Source organism: Andrographis paniculata, unplaced genomic scaffold (genome assembly GCF_009805555.1).
Source record: "Andrographis paniculata isolate CXL003 unplaced genomic scaffold, ASM980555v1 Contig95END, whole genome shotgun sequence".
Lineage (NCBI taxonomy): Eukaryota > Viridiplantae > Streptophyta > Magnoliopsida > Lamiales > Acanthaceae > Andrographis > Andrographis paniculata.
In genome coordinates this window covers 50,216-61,924 of record NW_026137634.1, presented here as the reverse complement: position 1 = coordinate 61,924, position 11,709 = coordinate 50,216, and the positions used below count along the sequence as shown (strand labels likewise).

At 33.4% G+C, this 11,709-nt stretch overlaps 2 protein-coding genes across 2 annotated transcripts; one reads left to right on the top strand and one right to left on the bottom strand.

Annotated features, from left to right (window-relative positions):
- Nucleotides 1-356: 356 nt before the first annotated feature.
- LOC127243545 (COP1-interactive protein 1-like) lies at nt 357-3,843 on the bottom strand. The gene is made up of 3 exons (XM_051263633.1): nt 3,747-3,843; nt 2,895-3,090; nt 357-2,677 (listed from the first exon to the last, which is right to left on the bottom strand). Exons 2-3 carry the CDS (start codon nt 2,983-2,985, stop codon nt 633-635), a joined length of 2,136 nt encoding a protein of 711 aa, XP_051119590.1. The 5' UTR covers nt 2,986-3,090; nt 3,747-3,843; the 3' UTR covers nt 357-632.
- Nucleotides 3,844-7,655: 3,812 nt separating this feature from the next.
- LOC127243586 (protein INVOLVED IN DE NOVO 2-like) lies at nt 7,656-10,574 on the top strand. Its single transcript, XM_051263675.1, has 4 exons — nt 7,656-7,880; nt 8,193-9,097; nt 9,173-9,232; nt 9,947-10,574. Exons 2-4 carry the CDS (start codon nt 8,200-8,202, stop codon nt 10,267-10,269), a joined length of 1,281 nt encoding a protein of 426 aa, XP_051119632.1. The 5' UTR covers nt 7,656-7,880; nt 8,193-8,199; the 3' UTR covers nt 10,270-10,574.
- The last annotated feature ends 1,135 nt before the right edge of the window (nt 10,575-11,709 follow it).

Here is an 11,709-nt window from a genome sequence, read left to right as displayed (position 1 = left end):
AAAAAGGAGTATAAATTAAAAAAATTAGTAAAAATACTTTTATTAGTGTCTTATAGACACTAATATTAAAATACAATGACGACGTAAAAGTTAAATATGAACCTAGAAGCTAGAGAGTAATATATAACATTATATAGCCATTATATTCTACTCATTAACATTCATATACTTACTATAATAATGCATACAAAAATTATATATTTTGATTATTGTCAAATGTAGACTATATATAAGGTATGCATGCATCTGACCATCGGTGGTGCCTGTTTTACTCCCTACCCTACTACTACCACCTGGCTAATAGAATATAGGAGTACTATGTATTAAGAGCCTATAGCTATCTAACTAACACTGCTTGAATTGAAGATCTATGCATGGCATGCATATATACCATGCTTGGTGACACAACTAACCAACCTTATAGTATAAATGAATGAATGAAAACGGACAGTTCATTATTATATACTACTAGTAATTAATTTGGAAATAGTGGTAGCTAGTAATAGTATTGTATGTGTACCTGTGGGTGCGGGTGCATGCGGTCCGGTCCGTGAGTTTTATATATAATGCCCTCGATCGATCGATCTCTCTCTCGATCCTTCCATGCTGCACTGATGCACGCATTACAGCAATCAGTAGTCTTGTCGTCTCCGGCGGGGTGCAGCATGAGGGGCACCGGGAGTACTAGCAGCAGGAGCAGGACTACCGCCGCCGCCACTACGACTACTATTAGTGGCGCCAGGATGATAGACGATCAGCTCCGAGAGCATCTTCTTGTAGTAGTCGGAGCGGCTCCTGTGGTAGTCGATCCAGACGCAGAGCTGGCGTATGGCCTCCCGCTTCTCCTCCTCCAGCCCCACCATCCGCTCCTCCTTCTTCTTCATCGCCTTCTCCAGCTCCCTCGCCCTGTTCTCCGCCCTCCACACCCTCTCCCTCAGCGCCAGTATCTCCCCCTCCTTCTCGTCCATCTCCCCCGCCGCCCACTCCGCCTCCCTCCGCCCCTGCGCCACCGCCCTGTTCTTCCTCATCGCCCACTCCCTCATGTACTTCACCTCGCACGCCGCTTTCGATATCCTGTTCAGGAAGTTCCCCGTCCTCTCCTCGAACCTCAGCCCCACCCGCTCCACCCGCGCCGCCACCTCCTTCGCCTCCAGCCCCGTCCTCTTTACCCCCTCCGCCCACTCCTTCATCTCCCTCCTCCTCTCTTCTCTCCCCCTCTCCCACCACTCCCTGCTCTCCGCCTGCACCTGCTCCGCCACTCTTATCCTTCTGCTCACTATCCGGTATTTTGCTTCCAGCTCCTTCCGCATCTCTTCCGCCGTCTCTTCCATCTTCCTTTCTACTGCCTGCACCTGCTGCAAGTTCGTTTTCGGATCTGATCCCCACCCCCACCCCCACCCCCTCTCTCTCTCGCCTCTCATCTTGTTCACCGCTTCCCCCAGCTCCAGCATTGTTTTCTGCTGATCGGCTACCTTGTTGGTTAGCTCTGTGTTTGCTTTCTCCCACTGGGATGCTTTCTGCTTCTCTTGTTCCAGCTCCATTTTGTACTGCCTTTTCTCATTCTGCAAATTCTCTCTCTCAGCATCCAGGCCTTTCAATGTCTTCTCCTGCTTCCGGAGCTCCTCATTCAAGGATTCGATCTGAGCACAGCACTCCTCGAACTTCTTACGTTGCGCTGATAGTACGTTCTCGCGGTCTGAAAGGGATGCCTGCAAGTCGAATACTCTTCTTCGCAGCTCCTGGTTTTCAGCTTCTGATTGGCTTGCTTTCCCCAGCTGCTCTTCCAGCTCCAGCTTTTTACTGCTTAAAGAATCGAGTTTTTGGTCTAAATCTTTGACATGATCAAGTTCAGAACTTTCCTTCTCTTCTACTCTGCCTTCCACATTCTTAGCGTGATCCTTCAATTCCCTCCTCAAACTGTCAATCTTAATAAGATAATCAGAAGCTTCTGTTGATTTCTTCTCGAGCTGGAACTCCAATTTTGCTTTCTCACTGTTTACAGACAGTAGTTCCTTCTGCAGCGAATCCAGTTGCTCCACTAGGCCATTTAGATGAGAAGACCTTTCATTGCCTTCATGCAACCATTGTTCTTCTAACTCTCCATCTTTCCGAAGCTTCAGTGCATCTTCCAATTGTTGTTTTTGACCAAAAAGCTTTTCATTTTCAGCCTTCAATCTTGCAACCTCCTCCTTTAACTCCTTCACTTGAGTAGCCCATGGTCGCGGACTTTCTGACTCGTCATCACGAACTGCGTGTTCCTTTAGCATTTCAGCAACAACTGCAGATTGTGGCCCTAAACCTGTCGTCTCCTTCACTTTACTGGAAGAAGTTAGCTTATCCTTGAGGATAGTGTAGTCTGCATCTGATGTTTCGGCGCTCTGATTATCGTCAGTTGGTGTATTTGGAGCATCGGTGTTTCTAAAGACACTTGATTCATCTGGCGAAAAGTACGATTCTGAATCTGATGCAGAAGTAGGCGACTCGCTACCGTCTCTGCCTCTGAAGTTGTTCTTTACCTCCACTCTTAAATTTTCGTGCAGGGAGTGCAGCAATTCATACTGCCTGTGGACATCTTCTATAAGGTTAACAAGTTCAGACTGTCTCTTCGAGTCCCCATCCTTGCTGTCACTTGTTCTTCTGGCTAGACTTATAAGCTTTCCCACTTTGTTTTCAAGCTCTGCAGAACAAGAGGAACTTGATTAGATTCCATATGCTCTTCACGTGAATACGCTGAGCCGGACGATTTCATTCAAGTGAAAGCATATCATATCCATAAGCTAAGAACATGCAACTGACCGGCTGTGTGTAAGTTGTTGCGTGTCAACCGATGGGGAAAAAAACATGTGAGAATTGGATTTGATTGGGAGTTGGTGAACAAATACTATCATAATTACCTGTTTTCATCCATTTCAGATGCTCCTCTTTCTCAGGATCAAGGTGATTCCTAATGGACTTGAGCGATCCCTCGAGCCGGTTCTTTGTCATGGACTCTAGCTACCTCTAAAATTCCCCAAATTTACAACAGTTTTGCTATGGAGTGAAAATTAAGCAAGGTCTTTCTCCTTGAATTTTGATCATAGAATACAAACTCTGCAACAATCAATGTGTGGAATAGAAATCATTTGCCTTTGAGGCTGGTAGCAAGTCAATAATAATTTACAAGAAATAAGCCGTCCAGAAATGCTGAGAGAATAAGGCACTGACGGGATTATTCACCCATGATTACAACTAGAAATTTCTACCGACACATTGTCTACACGAACGACTTCAGTGATCAGGAAGGGATTTTGTTACTAGTATTACCACCAACAACGTGGATTCAGCGGTATAACTCTGACTATCCATGTTCGAGCAATCCGAAACATTATTACTTGAGAATGCATATCCCGGAATTTGTACTTTAATTCGTCTGAAGCGAAAACCTAAGTTTCAGAACAAGAATATGGACAACTGATCTACACATGCACTCGTATGCTCGAAGACGCATTCTAAATCTATACAATGCAACATCAACAGAGAGCACCAAACTCATAGACGGTCCTTATCTAACGCATTCCTGCTGCTTCATCAACCGATACGCCCAAGCACAAACACGCGTGAACAGACAAATCGCGCAGAATCCGGATAAAATTCATAATCTCAGCTACGAGCGAAACACTTTCAAACTACTCACGACCCACAAAACGACTCTCTGTTCATAAAATTGTTTTCAATCATCAATATGAATGCACAAATTCCAGAATTACCTGAAGTTTTCGAGCGACACCAGTTCGATCTGAAGACGAAGCAAATCCGTCAAGGGGAAAACGATAGGAAATCAAAGCAAGCACCGCATGAGAAGTTATGTTCAGTTTTTCCGTTTCGCTAAAATGAATGCAGAGGCCTCCTCCTATCCTGTAGGATCACTAGTATTTATTTATAATTAATAATTTATTAAATTACCCAAACTTTGCATACATAACGTAATTAATTTCATTTTACCACTAAAACCTAATCATTTAATGAGTTGTACGCAGTATTTATTATATTACAGTTGTATTAAAAGGTCTCGTCTTGTTTTTAAAATGATTTTAATTTTTTTATTATATAAGTTTCTGAAAATATAATAATATTAGAATGAGGAAATATTATATTTTATAAATTAATTTTTAAAAATATTTTATATTAAATTAAATTAAGTAATTAATTTATTAAAAAAATTATCTTATGTTAAATTAATTAACCAATATAATTTGCACCATTATTTTTGTTTTATCTTTAATTTTGTGGGTATGTTTGACTGTTTGGATCTTGGTTTGAAATTTGAACGGTAAAAAAGTTTGAATTGGAATGGTAATATGATGTGATATAAATAACTATTATATAATATTTTAAATATAAAATTAATTTTTAATATAATATAAAAAAATTTAAAAATATATTTCATTTGATATTTTTTTTAAAAAAAAATTATAAATAATATAAATTTTTTAAAACCCTTTAAACAAACACAACCACAACCGTTTGTCCACGATGTCAGTGTTTTTTTTTTTTTTTAAAGTTTTTTATCTTTTGTTTTGTTATCTTTCATCTCTCATTATATTTAGTTTAGGGTGTTAGATAATGGTACTCAATAAATAATTAAGAAGTTCATTACTAAAAATAATTATAATTTAATAAAAATAATAATAAATTAAAATTAAAATAATTAAATAGTTTAATTAAAATAAAAAATTATCAATTATGGATTTTAAAATTGGATTAAAATGTATAATTATATTTTTTTTTAAAAAATAACAAATTATATGTGAGATGAACGAAATAGAAATATGATACACATTAAGTGGTACATAGGAAGTAGTTTTCTTCATTTCTAATTTATTGAAAAGTATATAAAAATAAATTATGGGATTTGATTTGATAGTTTAAGAGAAAAAATAAAATAAAATAATAAAACAAAAACTAAAATTTCACAAGAAAAAACACCAATTGTTATTTACTCTCTCCTTCTCAACTAAGATGTCCTCTTCACTGTTGATATTAGAATTTAAGAAAAATATAATTAGTAAATAATTATCATATAATAAAAATAATTTTACATTAAAATTAAGACAACTAATTAATCTAATTAAAATTAAAATAAAAAATTTAAAATTTAAAAATTTAAAATAAAATTAAAGTATATAATTAATTTATAAAAAGAAAAAAAATAACACAATAAATGAGACAAAGAGAGTATTATATAAATATATTTTTGTAAAAAAATATACCTATAAATAATATCAATTTTTTAAATTATAGATATTTGTTTTAAAATATTTTGTTATCTAAATTTCTACAAATCTATCAATAATATTTAAGATTTTCAATTAATTTATGTTAGATAGTATTTGTTTTAAAACATTTATAGGTAAATTATATTTTCTCAGTCACTTAGCGATTTATCCAATTTTTTATTTTGATCAATTTCATAACAAAGTATGCATTTTTAAATAATTGTACGGTCTACCTAATATTAAAAATATTTTTACAATTTACAATATATTACACAAATATCATTATATTTATATCGTACAATACTAATAAGATTATTTTAACTTTTTTTAATTTTTAATTGTATTTATACTACATTCCAATAAAATACTAATTTTTAAAATTTTGTACAAAAAACAAATGAACGGAGGGAGTATAACATTTCATTATCTTTTAGTAAAAATGTATAAAACACCATGTTTTATATTTATTACGTGAAACTCAAGTATAAAACATGCACAAAACATATTTTTTTGACCAAAAATTGATATTTGATTGTAAATATGAATCGAATAGTGCAAGTTTTATACAAATAAAAAAATATATATTAAATATTCTCACTGTCCCTTAACAAATTATTTAATTTTTCATTTTAGTTTGTCTCATAATAAAGTATCAATTTTTTTTAGTAATTGTACTTTTTACCGAACATTATAAATATTGTTCCAATTTATATTACACAAATATCATTACCTTTGTATTATACAATATTAATAAAGTTAATTTAATATTTTTATATTTATTTCTACTATATTTCAATATAATACTAATATTTCTAAAACTCTTTAAAAAATAAACTAATAAATAAATATAAAAAATAATTTGTTTTAATAAAATAATTAATTAATTAATTAATCATCATTTTATATAAAATTTAAAAGATAATTTTATATTAATATATAATTATTTTTGTTAAAATAAAAAATAAATAGTTTTAATTTACCAAATGAAAATGAAATAGTAAATATAATAATAAGTTGAGTTGTTACATAATTATATTCCCTCCGTCTCAAAAGTATAGTCTTATTGACTTGGGTACGATATTTAAGGAATATTGATATTATATGAGTAGTCGATAAAAAGTAAAAAATAGTGGCAATTGTGTAATAATAATGAAAAAGTAGGGATAATTTTATGGTTATATGATTATTTATGAAAATGAGACTATTATTTTAAGACGAAAAAAAAATGATAAAAAAAACTATTGTATTGGGACTAGACATGTCAAAACGGGTTAACGGGACAGATTGACCCACAACCCACCATAACCCGCAAATAGGCGGGTTGTTGGTGGGCCAACCCGCAGCGACGCGGATCAAAATTTCATCAACTCAACTCAATCCACCGGCGGATGGCGAGCTAAGCCGGCTAGGCCACAGGCTTTTTATTAAAAAATAATATTATAAGGGTGTGTTTGTTTGGGAGTTTGGATTTTGAATTTGGATTTGAATAGTAAAAATTTTAAATTTGAATAGTTGTATGATATGATATAAATAGGTGTTGATGTGATGTTTTCAATGTAAAATTAATTTTTAGTATACTATAAAAAATGGAAAATAGGTGTTTGATTTGATGTTTTTGGGGGGAAAAAATTGGATGAATAGTGTAAATCCAATTCAATCCCCCAAACAAACACACCCTAAATATTTTCGTAATTAATATTTAAAAATAGATAAAAATAGTTTTATTGTAGAATCTAAATAATAAATATTTTAAAATAAATAAAAAAATATAAATTTTTTTTAATTCTAAATAGTATTAGTTATCGTGTTTAAAAAAATTAATAATAAGAAATATTTTACAAATAAATCCTAATTAATTTTTATGAAACTATAGATTCTAAAATAAAAAAAAATATTATAAAACAATAAAATGTAAGACGAACAAAACAAACGATGAAAAATCGAAATAAATAAAAGTGACATTGATAATATAGTTAAAAAAAATAAAAGCAACGCGTAGATAATATTAATTAATTTATTAAGCTAATTTTATTTATTTTTAAGTAAAAATATATGTTTTCAGTAGATTAAAATAATAATATATTATTTATTAAATAAAATGTACATGATGATTTTGATATTTTTTTTCTCTTTTGTAAATTATATATAAATTAATTGTATTTATAATAGTATATTTGTAGTTTATATAAAATTAAAATATATTCTGATATTAATATTTGATTACTTTTATTATAATTTTTAATATGACAGTAAAAAATAATTAAAAAATTTAATCCGCCTAACTGCGACTAACCTATTCTCAACCTGCAACCGGCTCAACCTATCTTGACTGCGGATGAGGGAGTATTATTTAGGAACAAATTACTTACCCTATATACTTCCGATTAAAAAAAAAAATAAATTTACTTACCCTAAGCTAACCACAGCAGACGCCGCCCCATTTTCCTCTTCTTCCCAACACCGCAGCCGCTTCTTTTTCCTTCTTTCTCCCCCTTCTTCGGTTCTTCCTTCTTCCTTCTTCTTCTTCTTCTTCACCCCGTCGCCACTGTTTGCCCATAGTTGCCATTGTTTTCCAATCACAGCCGGTCAGCCACATCTCGCCGCCGTTCACGACTTCACCCGAAGGTTTGAAAAATAAAAAAATACTACTACTATTTACTCCCTCCGTCTCATATTTTCGTCCATCTCACCCCCTTCTCAGTTACTTCCAAACACTAGCTTTAGATTTCTCTGCGCCATTTTTGTGTATTATTTTGCCCCATTTTTATTTTTAATTTTATCAGACGTGTATGATTCATGTATATGTAAACTTGAGTTTATTGTTTTGGAGAATAAATTTTTTATTGCTGAGAACGCTATCTTGGAAAATTGGAAGTTAAATGGATTGGAAAGCTTACTCATTCTAAAACTAATCGAAGAATTTCTTGTTGAGAACAGGATTGTGATGGACCGTGAGAAAAGCGTGGTAGACCAGTTAGATAACATCATACAGGATTGTGATTCGTTCAAAGAAAAGGCAGCGTTGTTGTTGAGAACTACTGCATTACTCAATGATGAAAATTTGAAACTCAAGGAAGACTTGAAATTAAGTGAGATGAAATGTAAGGATCTGAATGACACGATTACAAGATTGATTCAGGAGCAAGAAGAGATTAGGGATAAAGAGAAATTGCTCCGCGAGAAGAATTCAAAGTTGGAAGCTGAAAGTAAAAAGTTAGTTTCTGAAGTTGAGGAAGCCCGTGAGAAGAATTCAAAGTTGGAAGCTGAAAGAAAAAAGTTCGATTCTGAAGTCGAGGAAGTCCATGATAAGAATTCAAAGTTGGAAGCTGAAAATAAAAAGTTGATTTCTGAAGTTGAGGAAGTCCATGAGAAGAATTCAAAGTTGGAAGCTGAAAATAGTAAGCTTCTCTCATTGGAAGTAAGAGTCGGGAAGTTGGAGCAAGAGTATGAGGATATGGTGATCAAGAAATTGGCTGATGATCAAACTATCAAGGAGTTGAAGCGAAAAAACTATAAGACTGTTCAGGCTGTGGAAGAGCTGGCTAATCAAAATCTCGATGCTACTCGAACTATAGATAACTTGAGGCATGAACTCTTGGAAGCTCATCAGGCTACAAAGGAATTAGAACGCCAAAATTTTGAGGATACTCGTACAATAAATGAGTTGAGGCAGAAACTTTTGGATGCTGATCGGGCTGAGGAATTGAACCAAAACCCTGAGGGTTCTCATGCCAGGAGTATTCTGAAGCAGAAAGAATTGGAGGCTAACAACTCATTTGAGCCCAAAAACAGCAGAGTTGGAAACACAGTTTCATCTTCTGGGATTAAACGGGACATTAGAGGTGAAGTATTATGCTCTCCTGATTTGTCTTTGGTTTGTAATACTTCTCAAGCTGAAGTTACTGATGCTAATCAAGGCAGTGGATGTGAAGCGCAGCGGATTCTGGAGAATGAATTGAGAGGGCAACAATGTTCAGGTATACATTTTAGATTAAGTTTTGCAGTTACTTAGCGAATTTGAGCTGGTGAGACTGTTTATTTAATTCTCATAAATCATAAAGCGAAATAGCGTATGTTGGACAGTATTTATGGGAAAGCATCTAGGAAATAGAACTGGTGATGCATTTTAAAATTGCCATATAGGTATGAACGAGCAAAGTGCGAATGAGTTTAATGGATTTTGACAACAGCTAACAACAATATTGAATTTTGCATGATGTGAATGGTCTGTTTATGAAACCTAGCACACAACTAATCTTTTGTTTGCCCTTAATCTTCTCCATATATCATTAGCAGATGGAAATAATGTACGGGAAATCTTGTTAAGCTGAGGTTGATCTGACCTTACGGCTTGTCCATGTACTTCCTCTTGTATTTATCATAAATATTAGTTTCTACTGTTGTCATTCTGTAACTCAATAGTTTTTGCTTGCAACTTGTTTTCCTAATGCCTTTGCTTTATTGTTCTTTCTTGTATCTCGATTCATCATCACACTGATATTACTTCAACGGTAGGATCCCGCTAAGAAGTTCCACAGAACACGGCACGATGGAACAATATATTTATGACCTGTGTTTGTAATGGTGGTAGTATGGCGTTGTTAGTGTCTCTTGCTTGTGAGCAGTGTAACCAATGAAATGAGTACTTTTGTTTTTTTGACATGCTTGGTGTTCTGGTGATGTGCGTATAGAATCAGGAGCAACAGCTGGAGAAGGTCGTTCAACGGGTGGACGAGGGTGTTCCAGTAAAAGGCCATGTTTATCATCTTCTGCCTCTCGAGAGATGGTCATCGAAATACATGATAGTGACAATGAAAACGATCAGGCTCTACTATTTTCGCGAGATGGTGCTGGTGCCACCTCCAAGGCAGCGTATGATAAGGATAGTAGTTCTCACATGCCTGGAGGCTTGAACTCTGAAGAATCATCTTCAGAGGATGACTCCGAGTGGAACTCAAGGATGCATGACCTTGTGGCAAGGGTTAAGAGTATTAAGGGTAAAAAATGCAGGTGACAGGGAATAGATCAAGAAATTAGGGGGCTGGGCTGGGCTGGGCTGGGCTGGTCGGGTAAACATCTGGAGGGGAATGCAAGATGATAAAAACGTGGTCTCTGCATGCAGGTGGGGTAGGTAACATATTGATATGTGTGTATAACATAACAACACGATGAGATGATCATCGATGTCCACCACCAATCCTTCACCCTAAACTCACTCTATGCAGTAGCAGTATCTAAAGTTGTTGGTGGTTGCATCGGTGCTGCTATTGCAGGTGGTACATGCCCTGATCTGATGCTGCACACGTACACGTACAGGTACGCAAGCCCACCCCGCTCCAACTATTTGATTCATTCATTTATTTATGCGGATTGCTGCTGTTTATCATAAGTTTCTCCCCTCCCCTCCCCTCACTCACTCAAGTATGTCTGCGTGCATCTGATGTGATCTATGAAGAAGAAATTCACAGCTACTTACCTAGCTATTAATCTTAAATGCGAGTCGTATTAAATTGCTGTGCATCGGAGAATACTAGGGCGATGTTATATATATATATATATATATATACACACACTATTATTCATTAATCTTTTTATATATTGATAGATTTTATGAGTTGGCCCTAACCTTAATTTGAACCTACTATGGGTGTTTGGGAATTCTCCTTCGAGACTATTCATTCTATTTTTTTTTTCTAAAAACATCAAATCAAATATTTATTTTTTATTTTTTATATTATATTAAAAATATATGTTACATTCAAAATATCACATTAATACCTATTTATATTAGATACGACTATTCAAATTCAAAATTTTTACTATTATATATATATATTATTTGTATATTTATTTTAGGATAATTATATAATATTGCATTGCATTTTAATAAAAATAATGCACGAAAAGTAATGCGGCAAATACTCTGTATGTGTTTGTTTTGTGTTTTGATTTAATATATATATTTTTTTTACCGCAAGTAAATAATATAAAAATAATGAATTCATATAATATATTAAGTTTTTTTAAAAAAACAATATATGGGAAATTTTTTATTAAAAGAACAAATTCTCTATATTTATTATGTATTAATAGACAAAACATTCTCTTAGTCCAAATTTGATGTTTTTACTCAAAATATTTTGTATTTAAATAGTAAAAAACTAGAGCTTAATGGCTTAATAAAATTATGATAATAGAATAATTAAAATAATAAAAGTTATATATTATTTTCTTTGTAAAGTTTATATATTACGTATCTTCTATATAAATATATAATTTAGTTTTTTTTATTATTAAAAAATGTGAGTTTATTATATGTTATTAGTATGTAGTAATAATTACTTCTATCCGTTGTAATTTAAAGCTCAATTTTGACTATTTTCGTTCAAAAGTATAGTTTTTCATTTTTAATAAAAATAATCATATAGTAATAGAAAAATATCTGTATTTTTTT